Here is a 20,842-nt window from a genome sequence, read left to right as displayed (position 1 = left end):
ACAAAATCAAAGTTTGCCACGAATATATATCCTCGTTTAATTTATTTTTTTAATATTTTTATTTGCTCCTGCTAGAAAAAATGAGCATTCACTCTCTCTTTTCCTCAACTAGTTTGCAATTCAATGCTTCATCAAGGTGTGTTCCATGCTCTATTTGGTCGTGTAGCACACGTTTCCAGCCATAGTGATACAAATTGAGATCCTGGTCCCGTCAAATGATGCAATTTAACAGCTAATTTCAAACGCCGCATCTACTACATTATTTTACACGTGAGTGGTATATTAAAACTATAGTTACAATGGACATCATTAACAATTATTTATTGGGAGAGACATTTGACGAAAAATCTATTGTTTCAATATTTTTCATTGAGGGAGATGTAAACATTTACCCCAAATATTGAGTTGGACGTGTACCCCGTCACTTTTAGTTATAGAATTAACAAAAATAATTTCAAAGAGTCACCCCTGATGGACTGTGATAGTGGTTCATATTCATTTGATTTGTGGGTTATCTTATTTTTTAATTGGCAAAAATTTCCAATCAGAATAAATAGCTTTTTGCATACTATTAATATGTGATGAAAATTTTTACATCTTCTAAATTAATTACTATCCTTCATCCTCCTTAACTGGAGGATTCGATCACGTGCGCAAGCATTTATGTTCCTTTCCTTTGCACACTTATATCCATTGAAACAATTGATTACAGCATCAACAGGACTCATGACACTAGCGGTCTAGCGAAAGCTCCTCACGAAACTTCAAGAAAACGCTTTCAAGGTGCGGCCAATATTTTGTCTCAAAACTCTTGATCGAAGAATAGGGTGGAAAGCTCATATGACTGATGGCTTATTTACCGTCAAATGTGACAGGACTTAGGTTTTGCGAAAAAATATACCGATAGACATTTATGAATTCATGAAACAAGTGTGTAATTGGACTTTAATTGAGTAACACTCCTTGAAAATGGGAGGCAAGTCGTCTTCCAAAACGTCGGCCAATATGACTGAGTTAACCTGGTTGAGAACTCGAGAAGAATTCATCAATATACTTCACCAGGAGAAATTAAAATCGATAGATAATTGTTTATGAGGAGAATGATACAAATTTAAAATTATCTCATTTCTTTCCACTCGAGCGAATAAAATCTCGTCGTCTTATCTGGGCGCCATACAAATATTTGATTGAGAAATATATCAGATTGGATAACAGTTGAAAATTCAATACACAAACATTAATCGAAACAAATACCCATACTCTCTGAATATAACTTCTCTTCCATTCTGAATACTTACTTTTTAATGGATTCATTTCAGTTCAACGTAAGTTATAGAACAAAATACTCGATTTCATTCAGATGTGAGGAAAGTAAATCTGCACTGTATATTGTTACAGTTTTCAAGAGTTATTCCCTACATGGAGATACCCGCAGGTGAATGAGACACCATTAAGCGGTTTAAGTAAACTCAGCGTCATTGTTTAGCAATAGATGATAGAAGGAGAAGCGTGAAGCAGTTAAGAAAAAGTATTAGTGAATAAGATTCCAAATGTTCTAAAACCAGCGGCGGATACATAGGGTGCGCGCGCAATGCCAAAATATTGTAGAACCACAATTGTTACTTTTTTATATCATAAGATAGCATTGCCTTGTACATGCGTATAACCAGTTTAAATAAAACTATCGTAAATTTTGCATGAAACTTGTTAATTTTTCATTACAATAAAAGTATAGGTAGCTCAAAATATCTTTGCGCCACCCCCCTAGTTTTTTCTGTATCCGTTACTATCCAAAACTGAAGTTAAACATTTATTTAGCAGTAAACGAGACAATAAAACAAATTCTACGGTTATTCAAGAAACGACACCTTAATGAATACCGTAAATATTTTCATATTCTACAAAAAATTTTTAAAAATATATATATTTAGTATCACACGACACCTATATATATATATGATTTAGTAAAAAACTAAAATATTGCAAAGAGACGGTGATTAAAGATTTGCCATGCTTAAAAATTAATTAAACGATCAGAAGCCCAGAGAATAAAAACTATAAAGCTGCATTGTGGTGAGGTTAAATGTTAAACTGCCGAATTAAAAGTATAGATTGTGGAAAACGATTTCTCTCAATATTGTTAGTGATTGAAATTGCATTCAGTTGAGCGTGCTCTAACTTCAGAGTTGTTTTAAATATTTGCTCGACTCGTGAGGCGGTTTGCTATTACGTTCGCAAGATCAAAGAGAGTAAGAAGGCAAATAATTCTACAAAATTAGGCGTCGAAAAATCGAAAATAATAATAATAAAAAATCGCATTAGGCTCATTGTGCAGTTGAATGCACCACCACGCTTGCTGTGTCAGCTAGGCAGTTTACATTATTATTACAAACAAACAAGTGAATGTGATGCAGAGTTGTGTAATTTTTATGTTCACCATACCTTTGCCGGCGCCCCGTTGGTTGCTACCTCCGGGTTTTGGAATTGGAACTGGACCGATCACCGGCTCTGTGTTTTATGGAAAATAATTATAATAAAGAGAATGGAAAAAATCTCTCTCTAAAAAATCTCCACCATCACAATTAACACCACAGCAAAACCTTGAGTAAAAATCCCCCAAAATAATGATTGTTATTCCATCCACCAACTTCCCCACTTCCTTGACCTACCCCTAAGAGATGTTCGGTGAGCACTTGAGCCCGTACCGCGACCAAAACAATCATCGTTAGTCCTCATATCATTTCACGAGACATGCAAACCCAAAGACCGCACAACTGGAGTAATGAATTGCCTAATGCATGAACTTGCACACTATTCAGGCCTATATTTTATGTACCACTTACAATAAGTAATGCCAAAAATGCGAGTAATCATCAAAATTGACTAATTGAAAGCCCCGGCACGCCATGCTAACTCTAATAGCTAGTACAATCAACAATCAATTGGCAATCTGCGACAAGACTAAGGTCTAATCTGTCAACAAAATTAACACAACACATTTATAGAAGCAGCATATTTTCCAAAGAGCGCTAAATGACAGCCCGCGATAAATTATGGCACGCATTTCCCGACGCAAAACACAATTCATATTTTTTTTAACTCGTAGAAAATAATGGAGATAAACAGCGTAAGTAAATGCAGAGTTTTATAATGAGTAAAGAAGGCAACGCATAGGACAACACAACACAGCATTAGAGACAAACGGGGTAGTGAACATAGAATCCATTATTGTTACTATAATTATTAGTCACAAGTAAAATTATAAAACGCCATGATAGATTCTCCGGACACAAACATACATAGTAAAGCAACCATGTCATTAAAAAAAATAAGAACACTATTCCCCCAAAAGCAATAATGAATGAGAAAATTTTTGGTATTGGTTCTTATAACTCATAAAGCGCTGGTCTTAATCGAACAAATATATAGAAATTAAAAAAATAAAGAAGGAATTCCCATGAATCGAAACCTTTGAAAGTGACGTTCCTTTGCTGCGGACAGGGGCAACCGCGATACCTCGCCTCCCGGCAGCACCAAGGCAGCGTGGAGGCAGAAGCCGGCGGCAGGGGCGACCTGCCCCCCGGGGACGTCCAAGGCAGGGCAGGCAGCGGAGACGGAATCGGCTCCTCTCCCGGCAAATAGCGGTGCCTCGGTCGGTGCGCCGAGGGGTCAAAGGTCTGGCCGGCGAAAGCGCCGCTCCTCAGCAGCTCCTTCCGGCCCTCCTCGCTGCGGGGGCGCGGCTGCTGCTCCCGGAGGCGGAGGATGGAGGGCCTGGGCTGCGGGGAGGCGGACGCGGGCCGGGGGCGGGCCTCTCGCCTCGGGGACCGCAGGTCCGGCGTGGAGGCGTGGGTGGGAAGCGGGGGGTGCGGCGGAGCCCAGCCCAGGTACGGCGCCAAGTCGCAGATCTCTCGGACGCTTGGTGCGGAGGTGTACATCTGCCCCAGCAGGGACAGCCGCCCCCGCGTAGACAACCACTCGAACTGCCGCCGGATGCGATCCACGCCGGCCGCCGAAGACGGTTGGGGAGGAGGAGGGCGATCCGAGCGCCGCGCCTCGTCGCGGCGGGGAACCGCGCGGAGGGATCGTTCGCGCCCCCGCCGCTGCAGCGCTGCCGTCTTGCTGATCACGTTGAGGCGCGGCATGTAGCGGTCTCCGAGGCGGAATTTCGCGCGGGGGACGGGAGAGAGGGTTCTGCCTCGCGGAGGAGATCCCTCGTAGCGTCTGCGAAGGGCCCTGACGTCTCCGGCCTCCGCGTCCCTTATGACGACCCTCTTGGGGCTCTTACCCATCCGGTTCAGTTCCGGGTTGCTGCGGAACCGGACCGGAGAGACCTCAACCGACCGGGCCCGGAGCGAAAACTTTTTATCGTCAGAGAGACCGCTCTCCATGCTCTCGAATCTTTCCCTCAGCTTGCGCACGTCCCCGCACTTGACCACATTCAGGTAGGACCTCCAGTACTTCGTTGGGTCTGGGGAGGCACTCCTACTGCGCAAGTGGGGCAGACTGCAGGCCCTCGACATGGGACTTCGCTGCCTCCAAGCGGATAGCGAGCCCAGACTGCCGGCGAACGGGTGGAAAGATTGCCTTTCTATGCTCGAGTGTGAAGGGGGCCTATCTTTGGAGACCGGAGATTCGGACCGCGAAACCTGCCTAGAACGCTCTCCGAAGAGTTCTTTTATGTCCGTGTACGATCGCGACTGATGTGAGGAGGACGACTGTTCGGCCAGACGTCCTGACACAGGTCTCAAGTTCTCCGGAGATGTCAAAGTTAAAGCACCGGGCACGCTCCTCGCTCTAGTCTTGGACGCCTTGGAGCTCTTCCTGTCCAGAGATCCCCCTATCCCTCGCTGCGAGTCTCCGTTGTTAGACTTTTGAGCCACCGAGCTCAGATTTTCCGAACTGTAGCACTTTCCCCCACCGATCTTCTCCTCGAAAAAGTCCACTTTTTCGGAAACCTCCCTCCTGATCACTGTCTTGGAAGAGGTGTCGGAGCTCACGCTATCACTCTCGCTAGCCGATGGCACCCCCTTCGACCCTCGACTCCTCCCTCTTGGAGATCCCGCTACCGAGGAACCCGACGACTTGGGACTGCCTCCGCTAGAACGGTCTCCGTTCCGAGAGCTCGTCTTCTCCCCCTTGGGCACTTTCGATTTGCTCTCCAGTGGGCCATCCAGCGGTTCCAGAACTAACAAGAGGTCCCCCACGCCCTTCGAATCGTCCGCTCCGCCCTCGCCTTTGTTCTCGGAGTCGTCGGATAGCTCCAGAGAGTAGCAAGTTCGCGGGGAGACTTCGGATTGGGTAGGGCTCGTCGGAGTCTTTAGCTGAACGGAAGCGGAGGGCGTGGTGTAAGATGATGAGGTACTTATTCGCATTCCTTTAAGAGGCTCCCCTTCTCCGTGCCTAGTCATCCGATCCATCAACTCTTGTCCCAAAGTCATAGAGAGACGCTTCTTCTCGTTTTCGGAGAGGGGCGTTTGTGCACCTCTCTGCAAAGTAGACTTGGCCGAGTCGCCGCTGCTATCTTCGCCCCGTTTTTCGCCCTCGTTCTTGGGGGCGGAAACATTTTTCGACGATGATCCTTTTTGTTTTTCGGCCTTCTCTTCCGTGGGTATGTAAGCTATGGAGTCCGCCTTGAGACTCGTCGTTCTCTTGGCCTCCTTCCTCCTCAGGAAAGGAGAATAGAGCTGATCGCTGCCCAGCACCGAATTGCACCTCACCCTCAGGGCTTCCGTCAAGGACGAGCTCCCTTCGATCCTCTTTTTACCCGCCTTTGGCCCGGCCTCGACGTCCACTTCGTACTTGTAGTGCGGAGAAATGGGTTTCTCCGGAAGTGACGCGCACTCGCGACCAGAAGCTGCCGATTTGCCCCTCCACGAGCGCCGAACGTTGGACATGGATCCGTATATGTCGCTCAGCTGGCTCTTCAGCGCGCTCATTTGCTCCATCGACAGGCTGCTCCATAGCCTCCCGCTTCCTAGCCTCGGCATCTTGCAGAGGCTGGAAGCTTTAGCTTTGATATCGGAGAACCTGGAAAGAGTTGAGCTCACCGATCCATCTCGGGATAGAGTTCGGCCTCTACTTTGTAGACTTGCGAAGCTTCCGGCTAGGTTGATGACCGAACTAGCCCTCCATAGAGGTTTGTACACATCCGGCTGGTCTGTCAGCGCTTTGAGCTTAGAAGTTTGCGATCGTGTGGATGCCGCTTCAAGCGCCGCCCGGCAGAAAAGTTCTCTCAGCTTCTCCACAGACTTTTCCTTTATTCTAAGACCTCGATCGCCTCTCCACCTTACAGACTCGACCTCTTTGGGACGGAAGAGAAATCTCTTGTCTCGCTGAGCTGCTCTCAGCTGCCCGTACAGTGTGTGCAACTCTTCCTCCGCTTTTTCCTTCGCCCTCAGTTTCCTCCATTTATCGTAGTCCAACGCTTCCGACCCCTTCAACTTACGCAAATCGAGAGAGCTGGCCGTCTTCTCCAGTTGTCCCACACGTTCCAAGCTCGCGTACAACTTGTACAAGTCCTTGAATCTCTCCGACTTCTTCCGAGAGAGCAGCTTGTCCGCTATGTATTCCTGGTAATCCGGTTTGTGACGGATGTTCAGCGAGGTCGAGCCTCCTAAACGGTCCAAACTCCAGGAACTCGACATGCCCGGGGTGTCTTTATCTTTCGCGATGGCGCAGGGAAGGGAATGAGGATCGCCAGGGTCTTTGTATTCCTCGCTCGCGCCTCCGTCAGCCGACCTCGCCATGGCCCGCGCTTTCTCCGCCCGGATCCGTCTGCACGTGGCTGACCTGACCGGGGAGACTGACGGGGACGGGGGAGGGGAGGCCAAGGTTGTTTTCTTCCTGTCCCTGGAACACCGAGACGAGTCCAATTGGGATTTCGAAGTGGGAGGGGGCTCGCTGGAACTCCTCTCCTTCTCGATATGAGGTGGGAGCGATCGGAACTCCCGTTTATTCCCCACGTCCGGCGCCAGTTCCGCGAACATCGTCACCCGACACGATAAAGACCTCGTTCTCGGCGGGTGCAAAGCGGCGGACCTCTGTGGGCTGACGGGCGCAGACCTGGCGAGTATCCCTTCCTCCTTTTCCCTGACGCGGAACCTCGATTCAGACACGGCTCTCCTCTGTGCCAGGTATATTTGCAACGCGGGCTCCGACCGATGCATAGTCTTCACTGTCCTGGGTCGTACGGCGCACTCCATAATCCGGGATGCGACACGCGGAAAGCTCGCCGGGGCATCTCCAAAATCACTTTGGCCCTGGAAGAGACTCGTGAAGAATGAGGAAATCCTGGGTTCGACAATACTGAGGCTGTGGGTGCTTTCTTCCGTTTCTCTGACAGGGTGGGCCTTTCCTGAAGTCAAGGACTTGGGTTCCCTGGGATCGGCGTTGCGAGACGCAGGATCCGCGTTAGCACCCCCTATGAGACGGCATGGGATACGAGAGGTTGGTGGCGCATCAACCTCGGAGACCTTCCTGTCACTTACTACGTCAACTTCCGCTTTATCCTTGGCACCATCTTTCCCTCGCTCGTCAAAACTCGGTTTCTTCCCATTATTTCCCTTTAACTTCTTCTCCTTCACTTTCTTCCGACATTCTTTTCCATCTAGCGAATCCGAGGACATCTTCACACCATTTTTCACTTGCTCAATGACAGTTTTGATCCTCGAAGAAGGCGTACTCCCGTTTCTCCTTCCCGCAGATCTCCTAGAACCGCACACGCCGGGATAGTGGGACTTCAACTTGGTCACTTCCTCCTTCTGTTTCACTTTGGGGACGGGAGAAGACTCGGCGGACTTGACCGGGGTCAGTCGGTGGGACCTGCCGACGTCCTTGTCCGCATTCTTCCCCTCCCACACGGACAGGGTGCTGCCGCATGGCCTCCGCACCGTCTTTCTGATCCCCGCGGTCGAAGGCGCCGTCCTGGCCGCCGTGGAAGTCGCCGCCTCGGCTGGCTTCCTCTTCGCCTCTCTCCTCGCAGCGGACTGTGGGGCGGTGGACGGCGTCACCGGCGCGCTCTTGGGCGAGGACCCTCTTCCGAGGGCCCGCGAAGGGCTGTAGCAATCCCGATGCCTCTTCCCCGCTTTGCTCCCCGAAACGGCCGAGGGACCGCCGGACCACTCCCCGCTATCCTTTTGTTTCGCGGAAATGGCTTTCCTCACTTCGGAGGGCGCGGTCAGGGCGGATGCCGACTTTTGGAGGACCGATTCCGCGCTGGGCGACGCCCTCTTTCCTCCCCCTTTGAGGGGGGACCGGCTTCGATCCCCGCCGCGGTGACCAGGAGCGGAAGATGCCCTACTCGGGGAAGATAGGCCAGGCACTTCCTTGGCGGGAGACGAAGAGTGTCTCCTCAACGCAGAAGAGGGGGGCGCGTATGGGGCGATGGCCCTCTTCGCCCTGGGGCAATCGGCCCCGCTGAGTTTCTGGCTCAGTCTCTCCTTGATGAGACGCACGTTGGGGCCTGTGGGGAGGCTGGGGAGGGGGCGCGACTCGACGGATGGCGAGAGCATCATGCGGGACCACAGTTCGAGGGTGGAGTTGGAGCGGGAGGAGCGGCGAGCAGGGGGCCTCGGGGCCCGGCCCCCCAGGGCCGAGGAGGGGGCCGTTCTCTTGAAGTGGGCAAACAAGGGAGGCGGGGGCGGAGGGGGCAAGGGGACGGGGTTCAGGAGGGGGCAGCACATTAGTCCTCTGATAGGCCTCACGGGTGTTGGGTGCTTGTGAACGCGGATCCTTGTGAGGTGAGGAGAGATTGGAAAATATTCGATTTCTGAGTCATCTGGAAAGATATGAAATGATGCCCTGATGGTATGGATGGTAATTACCTCACGTCAGGAAACAATCACCCTCGTCCATTCCTGACACAGGAGAGACATTCTGACGAATGTGTGCGAAAAATAAGTTTACTTTTCTTTATTTCTCTCAGCAGAGTATATGAATGTAAGAATGTACTTTGAATTTTTACCGCTGAACAACTTTTATCTGTAGAAAATAAAATGGTTGTGGTTTTGTAATGGCCATTTTGGTGAAAGAATTGATAATAAGTTGTGTAGAGTGCTCCATAAGCGAGTATGTTTTGCAAATTAGGTGGTTTTTTATGAGTGGTGCTAACAGAGAAATAATGTGCTGTTTCAGTTAGAGGTAAAGGGTGAAGTGAGAAAAGTGAGGAATTTTATTGATAAAGTAATATAAAATCCATATGATAGAACAAGAAACTACAAGATACAACATACAGTATAAAAAGAATCAACCTTACATTTGATCCAATATATTTCATTGAGGAGAGACCAACACCATGATACATAGGAACCAATACCAAAAATTTAATTCCCTTCCATAAAGAGAGCCTAAAATAATCTAAAAGCATTTCAAAATGTTTTATTTACCATCCACCAGAGACTATGAATTACATTAATATTTGCTCTCTAATTTAAACATTGATTAAGCATAGGTACCTCATGCAACTGATATGCATTTGAATTCACTAACACAATAGAAAATGTGTTTGATTGTTAATAACCCAGTGATCTAAATACTATAATAACACTATCATTCATACATATTGCATGTTAATGAAAGGCTGGTGAAGAAGAGAAACTGCTCAAAAAAGAAAGAGCTATTCTAACTGAGGATCATCTCATATGTTGAAAGCACCTTTAATATACCAATGTGAATCGATTTCCTGCCAGCAACATTTCAGCATACCTACTTCAGCAAACACCATAGGAGCTTACAGCGCAACTCACAAATGATACCAGATATTCAGATCTCTCTGGAGCTCAAATTATCATTAAGGTATCATTTATTCCAAATGGAAATGAAAATGTAGTCAATGCTATGTTTTAGCGGGTGAGAGATGAACTTCTGTTTTGAACATGAGAAGACGATACTTTACCACTCTAGGAGTTCATTCCTCTTAGTACCTCATTTTTGCCTAAAAAAAAAGGTCCAAAAATAGGTTATCTAGCAATGCAAGATCTACGCAACTTCAACGAAGGAAGAGGTTTTTAATTTCTCTTAAATGCAGGTCTAACTTCATATTCCATGTTGAATCTATCTAAAATCAAATCAAAGCCTGATCTGAAGCCAAGTCAGAGACAGATTGCACAAAACGGAAGAAGGGATCGACTAAGGTTATGGCATTGGAACGGACACAACTGAGAGTGATTCTCAGACACATGTATGGAACAGAGAAAATAGACAGGAGGACTATTTTAGCTGATATGGTCTGCATTAAATAACACCATTATATTTGTCTCTTTGCATGATACATTCTAACTACCCGTGAAAATCATTTACTGAATTTTGATGAACAGACTGAAAATTGCTTTGGCTACAGTGTGAAATATTGATAACGGCATCGATATTATCAAAATCCTTTAGCCTCCAGTAGATTAAAATAGTACTTTACACCTGGTATCCTTTGTGCATACAGGTTCAGTTCTGTCCTCCTATTTGAATTTATCAAAGAAATTTCTTCACTTGCCACTTCGACCTGCTTTAATTTTCAAAGGAGTAAGGTCACGAGAATCAGTAGGATTATTTAAAACAAAGGTGATACTCGAGCAATGTGTTTGCTCCCCCAAACTGCTCCTGTGCACCATTAAATATGTTTCCGACAGCAGAAGCTTGACAGGAATACAAAAAATGAAGACAAAAACTATTCTATCTTTTCAAATTACTTAAAAATACAACAAATCATTCAAAGCTTGCCCACAAAAGCAGAAACATGAATGCCCTTGGTGAATTACGTAAGTTAATGACGGTGATTGGCGACTTTATCTCTGCAAATACCAAGTGAAATCCTGAGTCGTTGAATGTTGTGCTGCGTACACATGCCACATAAATGCATGTCATGAGTTTTAACAATACTCAGCAATTGAAGAAATAAGAACAATAGAAAACCAGCAGGGAAGCAACAATGAAAAACACACAAATCTCCAAGGCTTAAAGCATGAACCTCCTACAATAAATCCAGGTGGAATAAACTACTGGGTCCACATATGCGCATGATTAAAAGCAGCTACACAGAAAATAGTGTGTAGTAAGTATGCTGCCTCCATTGTTAGTCAGGTGTAAATTAAGTTATCATACTTCACCAAAGGCCCAAATACAATAAATAAATATTAAAAAAAATGAATCCTTAGTTAGGATTCAATCATGGCCAACAGAGACACAAAAATAAATGCAAATTTTGAAAGAAAATTCAGGATTAATAATCACCCACATATTGTCTGAGCCAATATAATATATTCTCAATTATTTTTAATTAAATAAATGTATATCAGAAATACCTCTAGATTAAATAAGGCATAGTCATTCATGAATTAATTCTATGGCCCAAAATTTTCACTTGATAAAATTCACCTTCCAGATGAATACATATATGTATTTAGAGCATTTGAATGTTAATCAATACTTTCATTAAGCCCTGAGAGCTCATGTAAAAAAATTTTAAATGCAAAAGAGTAAGCTACTAATGATACTTTCCCCGATAACATTTTATGTTAACTGAAACTGGAATTTTTTACAGAGCTTATTTAGCATTACATAAAATAACTGGATGAAAGAATCCATTTACTCATCAAATATTGAACTGATTTTTTGACATGTAATCAATATTTCTCCAACTAACGCCCAGCTAGCCTTTATTTGATTGGCTTAGAAAGGTTGCCCTAGTTTCTAAAAGCCTGTAGTAGCTTGATGAGTGAGGACATGATTATAAATATACAAATAGGGCTTGCAAGCAGCACCGGCTCTATGATAGGGGGTCTCCTGTCCTTGTACTTATTTGACATCCAAACAAAACTTGCAAGGGTATTTTAAATTCTCACGAGGCATCAGAAAATCATATTCCCACATTCAGAGGCATACAGTGGCAATGTGCATAAGTTGCAGAGGCAACACATGGATGACAGGGTACTGTGATCTCCTACTGCATTTATGCAAGATTGGAAACCAGGAAAACAGCGATTCCAAAAAAAAAAACAATTGTGCTACCACAACATATCCTAATCAACCTCAAAATTTTTAAAAGTACCCTGGCAGCTCTTTTAATTTAACCTTTAAAACACACAAAGATACTATATATATGCCAAGCCCATAGTCACGAGATCTCCATCCAGTGTGTGACTCAAACCCATGACATCCATTGCTGAGGGGTATATATGTAAAAGCCACCTTTTTTCAATTATTATTGAAAGTTCAAAAATCTGAACTTGTAACACTTCTTAATTAACTTCTAAGGCATCAACTATTAAGATAACATTATTTGAGGAAAAAAGTCAAATAAATTTTCCAAAATGTCTATTGCAGAGGATTGTTTGTTGTTATGTTCGTATTTTTGCCAAGTTGCCAGCCAAGATTTTTATGGAAGTTCATCTATTTCTATATGCTACCCTGTCAGCTATCTTGACAAGAACATGGCAGGAGGTGTAAGTACACCAACTGTTAGTCTGTAATTCATTGAAAGAGTGGGAACATCATTTTGAGGGAAGAGTTCATTTCGAGAGGGTATTGCTAAGACTACTATCTCCCTAACATTGCTCGGGGGGTGGGGTTGGAGGGGTATGGGGGTATTTTAACCCACTGACTCAAAAACTTTACGTTTTCCCCACAAATGAACATATCTTTTCACTTACTATTTTGTGCTATTTCAGTAGATTGTTATCTTTTCAAAATCAGTTTTTCTGTATATGTATCACCCATTTTTTATCTTTGACAGTAATTAATATTAATATTTTTCAAGCCTAGTTTGTAATTGGTGACGAATATCACTATGAATGATAAGAATCAGTAATTGTTAAGAAAACGAGGCGCTTGACAAAAGGAGGAACTTCCTAGTCCCAATCCCTCCCCAATTACATTTTATCACTTTCATTATCAATGTCCAACCCTCCTAGCTCACTATGTCTCCAATCATTTTTGTCAGTAGTGACAAGAACTTTAAGCTGGGAGGCAATGGCTCTCAGGTAAGTACAAGGGAGCATCCCTTCTCTAACCTTTAGGTCGCTCAGGGGCTGGCTTGCGCAGTCCATGGAGGGGCACTTCCCCTCCCATTTGGATTGTCTTGTACGCCTGCTTCTGCTCCATTGGACTCAGGCTCTGCATGTTCTCTTCCCGCCGCTTAAAGAGCAAAGTAGAGTCACTCTCATAACCTGATTCCTTCAAAGCACTGCCAAAGAGAAAAAGGAGAAAGGGGCCTTTTAAATCCAAAAAACTACATGGATTATTGCACATGGAAACAACTTATATCAATATTACGATTGTTTTTAGCTACTGTTTGGCTAATTAAATTAATTCATAATGAATGAAGATTGAACTTTGTTTTCCCACATAAATATTTATTCAATCACGACCGTGGTTTAGCTGCACTGCGGTCGCGATTGAATAAATATTTATGTGGAAATACAAAGTTCATTTTTCATTCATTATGAGTAAATTCCACAAAGTGATGCCTCAAACCATCAACTAAATTAATTCAATGAAATAATTTTCTAATTCCTTGCCACAAAACTGGCACTTTCACAAATTTTGCTTGTGAGAGCTATAATTTTCCGATTATAATTAAGACTTTGAAATTATTAGATAAATAATCTGCACAATAGAATTATAAAGTATCCTTATTACAGAGGCAACCAAATTCATAAGTCAGTCTGAGTTGCTGAATGAGACTGAAGCGAATGGTAAACAGTTCTAATGGTGGAGCATTTTAATGCATTACTACATTTGAGTTTCAACAGAGTATATTAGAATCTTATTCCTACTTAAAAATAGAAGCAGCGATATATATAGATATTGCAATATCTAACTTATATATCTAGCATGTATAAAAAATTACTCACTGTGTCATAAATGGTTTTGAGGGTGGAGAACTCTGATTAGCATGCTGAAAAGGAAAATAGGAAATTATTTTTTTTAAATCATCATTTTTTTCATTGATTGAGATGTGTTTTATAAATAAAAACTAGCAAATCACAGCTCTGAGGTTGGAGCACAATTGCACATTTTTACAAGCCGTGGCAAAAGGTAAAGTAATAAAATGATAATTTTAGAGTAAGAAAATGTTTAATCTAGGCTAACTAATTATTCATGTATGAAATAATACCTATGCAGTGGTGGAATAAATTATATAATTCAAAGCACATTGGCATCCAAGCACAGCAAATGCAGGAATTAGGAACTTGAAATATCCAAAATTTGATCCTCCAAAAATCCAATCAAAATCCATCATCCTCCAAATCTTCCTTCCCTAAAAGATCTTTTAAAAATATTCAAAATTCACAAGCTCTGATACAGAGATGCATAACATAATGGACTGTGAATTCAAATTTTTTAAATCTCGCATGTTCATCATCTTCCTACTCTCCTCATACACAGGAATCCAATGTACGCATACACATTCAGTTTGGTCAATTTACTGAAATTTAGGCTAGAAGTAATGCAGCTTTATTGAAAGTACCTAGCTTATGATTTACTCCCTCTGACTTATCAAAGGTATCGAGATTCCTTGAGGTAAGAATTCAGAAAGGCCCACATTAATCACCTGCTATGTGAATGGGTAATTACTGAGATTATAAAACAGCCCTAAACACAATTTTAGCCTGTAATCATTGCTTAATCATGATTAGAGATTTGTGAAAATCGCACTTTCATTTTTATTTTATCGCACTTTTAATAACAGTTTATCGCATTTTGTAGCGTCTATTTTTTATTTTCAGAATGAGGTAGATAATGATAAAATGTAGTAAAACACAGTTATATGACAAAATACAGAATATTTTAAATAATTATGTTGTAGAACAATAATAAATTAAGGAATAAGACATATAGTGGGGGAGGTGTAGCTTGCCCGCGCCCACTTGTAGTTCGCGGCCACGTAGAGTCCCAGCCAACTAGCAGCTGGCCAGTCGCTCACATGCTTTAAGCAGTGAGTGTCGGTGGAGCATTTAAACTACACTCGGCACAAAATGCACGAATTTTGCTGTCAAAAAGGCATATTTGCGTAAAATTATCGTAAAAGTCCAGTCATCGCATTTATGTCGCATTTATTTGTGCAAATCGCATCTATATCGCATTTGCGATTTTCACGCATTTCTAATGATGATCTAGCTTTGAATACCATGATGTACTTCATTGCAGGTAGCAATTACGTGATATGTTTTGGGGGTGGAAGGAGACAAGCCAAATCTCACCCAATCTCAGCTGAGGAGGTGTGGGTCTTGACAAATGTGACATCGATTTTTTTTTCCCGAGAAACAAGTAAAATTCTGAGAGCACTGGGTTGCAAGCAAAAATGTTTCTACACTATAAAATGACTAAATTCAATTCAGGAATACTTATTGTGGTTATACTAGTGGGGAAGAGGAGGCCGAAAAATGTATCAAAATCTCCTCACACAATTATGTAATGGATGCCCCCAAGGCAAAGACACTCATGAGTTAAAAAAAACAATCACCGATGACTTTCCGTCAGCTCTTTCCACACCAATCTTTTGAGATTTTCATATTTTTGGAGAACAGCCTCAAGTTTAGAAAACAGTTACTGTTTTTGAGTAACACACACTCACAAATCATTGAGCCGTTATCATAACTTTTTCCACCACTCTACAAATGATCAGGGAATTAATCATTTTTGAAGTCTACTTTTTTTACAACAATTCTACCAAACTAACAGTAAAAAGATAATGGTAAATGAATCTACGCCATAAAAGTGTGCAGATGTCCAGCACAGAAATATACATAAATCACAAGAGTCTAAATCCTATTTACATAACTACATACACGCATACAAATCTATACATGAAACTAGAAATTCTGAACTGGACAGCAGCCACAAGACATAGACCCTACATAAGTAGCAGATAGTCAAGTGATAGTAAATAAGGGTCCAGACAATTACATTCCTTTCTTTATCAATCATAATGAAGATATTTTTTTCTCCTCTCAGTTTCAAACAAAAAGGTTTCAACGAACAAGGCATGCACACCTAGTGTTTGTTCCTAGAAAATTTCCATGCATGGTCAAAGCAATTCCATTTACAGAGATAATTCTAATGAGATGAAAAAGAATTTGTACAATGAATGTTTCCACAAATGAGCTTCAGACAATTTGCATTCATAAATGCTATTATTTTAAGAACTCTGCAGAATATTAATGCCATTTCTAGGACCTAAAGTCATCTAGGTATTTTGTGTAGAGTGGTTGTAACAAGAAATGTTGTTACCTACTTTACTCAAACCCCCCTGGCAAATTACATGTAAGAGGGATAAAGAATGAGTACTTAGCAATTGTTTGAGGAAAGACACACTATATCTTTATCCAGCAGCAAATGCATATTTAATGACAGGAATTATCTTGACATCACACACAATTTATTTAAAGAAAACTGAATATTCAGGCATTGCCCTTGTTACCACAGTGAACCACCACAGAGAGTTAATGGTAAAGTTACTTGCTAACTGACAGAAATAAAATCATTATTATTATTATTATTAAAGTGAAAGAACAGGGATTTCTGTTAAAAAATAAGTTGCATCTTTTATTTCACAAAGACTGAAAATACGTATGTCAGACTGATATGATGATTTCAGCAATAGAACCCATTAATCTGATAAAATATTACTAACAACATAAATGAATCTGCTTATCAAAAAATCATGCATCATTCCCAAAATCATTCCATTTCTCATTGCCTTGGCCGAAGATACCCCAATTTATTTATAACCTGCAAGAGTCACACATGCAGGAATGTTTCTGCAAACTAAACAATGTACATATACTCAGAGATTCGCGAGGAATTTTAAGGAAAAAGAAGGACCTGAACTGATGCTTATGAACAATTACAACAAAATATATTCTAAAAATAATCTAAGTATAGCTAAAGAGCATGCCATCAGAAAAATAAATTTCACGGAATAAAGATATTTTATCTCAAGTTTCATTTCTTTTTAAATTGCAATGGAAAGACTCTAGAGGTATCAATTTGCTAATTCAAATGATATGGAAGAGGTCAGAAATTAAAAATTAAGCATATGTTTACATAAAATACCCCAATGGCTAATATAGAGAAGCATTAAAATGGCAACATGCGTTCCTTATGTACTCTATGATACAAGGAATATGACTTTAAAAGGAAATGAAGAGGTGTTGTGATAAGTCTACCTTTTGCTGAGATTCCAACTCTTCCTGGACCAGCATTAGTGAAATTAGACAAGGTCTTAACAATGTGTACAAACAATGACAATCAATAATATCAGCAAATTTCTAAAATAATCCTGAATTCTAGAATAGACAAATCCCTTCAAGGAAAACAGACTCTTTCCACACTGTTAAACACTATACATATAGAAATATACATATGTATGTATAAAGGCATATAATTCACATTTTAACATACCGTCAGTGGGCAACGTAACTGTTCCTTGAAAACCTAAATCTTCACCACCGAGTGCATTGTAAAATATGAAAGAGAAACATGTGCAATGGTGTAGGTAAGCATTGGAGCAGTGTAGAACACACACAGAAACCACATCACTTACTCCTCCACCCATGCTGTACAGATATAACAGAGCATGTGAGAAAAGGAAGATCAATCAATAGCTTTGAAAGAAATATAGGAATGGGTCAGCTTGCTTCTTGGTTCCACCGCTTCTTGATCTTAGGATCGGAATCAGAAAAGATGCCAAAAAGTATCGTCAACATAACGTTAACTGGTGTAATCACTCTCTGAATAACATTAGGTAGTTTTTTAAATACCAAGATGAAAATCATAAAGTGGATTTTGAAAATAACTAAGCCATGGAAATGAAACACACGATTTATAACTATATGATCGAGAAGTAATACCTGAAACGGAATATGATTGTGAACCAAAAGAAGGTGTAACTGACCCATCCTAAAAATAAGGTGTAGTTGGCATGCTTTCAGTTTTTATTCCATGCAATGAAAACATTAAATAATTAATGCTGAAATCGAAATAATAAATGAGCTCAACAGATAACAGAATGGAGGGCAAGTGATAACATGGATAGCGATTGTATCCTAACTATACGGAGAGCAGCATGTCCGACAATGAGCCACGGAACGGGCTTATAGGTCTCAAAAGCCATTTCTTACTCTCTCCTGAATCCAGTCCAGCAAGAAGCGGTATGGCTCTTGGGAGTGTGTATCCAGCCACTTAACATTTGGGAGTAAAGAAATCTTCCATCAGAATGTTAGTCGGGATATTCACATACTATGATGAATTGTTTTTTACTTTGGGCTGATCTTCAATGAGACATTAGCCATGAGACATAAGCTGTGATGGAGCCAAAATGTTATCCTACAATGGGCATTAGAATTGTGAACAGTGTGCAACCTTACAGCTAATATCTAGCCAAGCAAAGCATGTCTTATGCACAACTGCTGTCCGCGCAGTATCTCGCCAAACGGTAAGTGGGTAGAAGGTACCTAATATTCAGTTGGGTTTTATGTCCAAGGAATGAAAACTACAAGAAAGGCATGGCGTTGCGTTAATAAACCAATACCTGAGTGAAATTTTGTTCACGCTTCATTGAGGGGAATATGTATTACCTTAACCATCAATGAATTTAGTACACTAGGAGATCTGAGGATTTGCATATTCTGCAATAGATTTTAAATTCTATCAAACCACTTGGTGTGGTTACAAACATTGAAAAACAATTAAATACTTGTATAGAGTGCATAAAAAGTGCATTGAATGTGTAGAAGAAAACATTTTTCAAAGGTAGCTTGCCAAACTTAAGTATGTGCAAAAAAATGCAATAAAAACACAAGTGTCAAGTGATGGACATATTAGAGGAACTCAAATCATTCTGCCTGCACCTTGAATTTTTTATGGGTAATGTCTCCCATTGGAGACCAGCATTTTCATACGGCTTATGTTACATGGCATCCATCTTATGGCTTGGTATGTTTCATTGTAGACCAGGCCTTACAAGCATTAAAATGACTACCATCTGTTAGAGGTGACTTGTTTGAACATCAATGTCACAGCAAGAGATCTTTCTATCACGAAAGCAAACACAATTAAGTTGTGAATTATGTATGACAAAATATGGCAAGTTATTTCTCCACTTAGTCACTTGCTGCAATGAATTATGCTCAACAATGCAAAAACATATTCTGTGTAAGAGCCAATGTAGGACTCAACATCTGTATGCAACACAAATGAGACAGTAGGCAAACATATATATTTGATTTCAAAATTTTCAAATCATGGTGTTATTCAATGCCAAATCAAAAATAGAAACAAAACAAAGGAAATCAAATATCTAAACACCATGCACATTCAGTATGGGCCTTAAAATATTGAAGCAAATCAGTAAAACATCTGATGCTAATGAGTGAATAAGAAATTCGTACCCCATCAAAAATATCCAGAACCTCGTCCCACCACTAGAAAAAAGAGAAGAAATTTCAATTTGCTATTAATGCATTATTACAACACTCACAAATACAACATATCTACAACTAAAAATCACCAACACATGCACAGTGATAACTCTACCAGCCACAGTGCTAAACATTTACTATTTTGTTAACTACCCAATTGAGATCTATTCTATGAGGCACAATTTATTAAGGTACAATGTCCAGAAATTCAGAGAAGTTCTACCACAAGAGACAAAAATGAACAATTTCAGCATAATAGACGTACAGCTATTCCCTCATGAACTTTGAAACTCCACATTAAAAGAGGAAACTAGCAAATGACAACGACAAAGCATTTTGAGCTAAACATTGTGACAGCACAAAGCCTGCAAATGAGTAACACTTTGATTTGCTGGATTATTTATTGGACAATAAGACTTAGAAGGATAATTGAATGCAAAAATATATTCTCACATATTCAGTGAATTAGGATACTTACAAGTTTGGCCTCTTTTTCTGCGATAGAGGAATGACCAGGTTCATAGTCTTCTATTCTACCTGGTTGGTTCTTGTAAACTTCAGGTCCATACTTAGTGGAGGGAGGTATATATCTGTAAATTAGATAATAACTCATTAATATATTATATGCAAAATGGTTTAAAGGCCTGTGTGTATGGACACATATGACTGAATGCCTAAATGCAAAGTTGGATTTAGGGGGGAGCACGTCCCAGACGCTTAAAAAATAGACAAAATGTTTTAATCAGTTATCATTACATTCATTTTGTTTTGTTTATTATGGAGCACCAATCATTTAATTTCATATTAATAATTTTCATATTAAAATGAAGAGAAATTTTTCGTACAGTAATTGTTGGTTCTTGCTCTGAATCTCGGAGGAATAGGAGAAGATCGTTTGTGTGTCAGATTCAGATCCTTGCTACCCCCACCCCACCAGAAAAAATCCTGGATCCGCCCTTGCCTAGATGCATGAATGATTTTGGTGGACCTAAGTGGAACATGAGCAAATATGCAATGGCGGATCTATGAGGGGGAGTTTTTAGCTCCCTAGATAAAATCAAAATTTTTGGAGGTTACCACGCTCTACTAAAGATTTCGCAATATTTTCCTACATATTTTCCTACTTTTTTAGTGCAGTGGGCCGATATATCAGCTGTTACTTAGAACATTATTTAATTTGCTATAACTTATTAGATTGATATATTTTATTTCAGTAAAGTTAAAATATTTTGTCAATATTAACCAGTTTAACCTCAATAATTATAAGAAAACAGCTTACAGATATGTAATAAAATAGCTTTGTATTTTTTTTCCTAGTTGCTTCATTTTATGAAAAAACCCTGCGCAAATTAAGACTCCGCAAACCCGCGACCATCATGAAAGGGGGAGAGTACGGAAACGTATATTTTCGGCATTCGTTCCACTGCGTA

The 20,842-nt window shown here is 41.2% G+C and overlaps 1 protein-coding gene across 1 annotated transcript in view; it reads right to left on the bottom strand.

Moving 5' to 3' along the window:
* The window catches only part of LOC124160493, a 178,806-nt gene that overhangs the window by 46,769 nt on the left and 111,195 nt on the right, over positions 1-20,842 (bottom strand). Inside the window, exons 12-18 of the mRNA XM_046536350.1 lie at positions 19,891-20,002; positions 19,383-19,415; positions 18,114-18,173; positions 13,842-13,885; positions 12,999-13,171; positions 9,921-9,931; positions 3,470-8,822 (exon numbers count right to left, since the gene is read on the bottom strand). Coding sequence (XP_046392306.1) covers positions 3,470-8,822; positions 9,921-9,931; positions 12,999-13,171; positions 13,842-13,885; positions 18,114-18,173; positions 19,383-19,415; positions 19,891-20,002 — 5,786 coding nt within the window. The remainder of the gene's footprint in view (positions 1-3,469; positions 8,823-9,920; positions 9,932-12,998; positions 13,172-13,841; positions 13,886-18,113; positions 18,174-19,382; positions 19,416-19,890; positions 20,003-20,842) is intronic.

The sequence above is a fragment of the Ischnura elegans genome, chromosome 6 (assembly GCF_921293095.1).
Source record: "Ischnura elegans chromosome 6, ioIscEleg1.1, whole genome shotgun sequence".
Classification (NCBI taxonomy): Eukaryota; Metazoa; Arthropoda; class Insecta; order Odonata; family Coenagrionidae; genus Ischnura; species Ischnura elegans.
The sequence above is the reverse complement of the archived record's forward strand: the minus strand, read 5'-3'. Positions and strand labels throughout refer to the sequence as shown.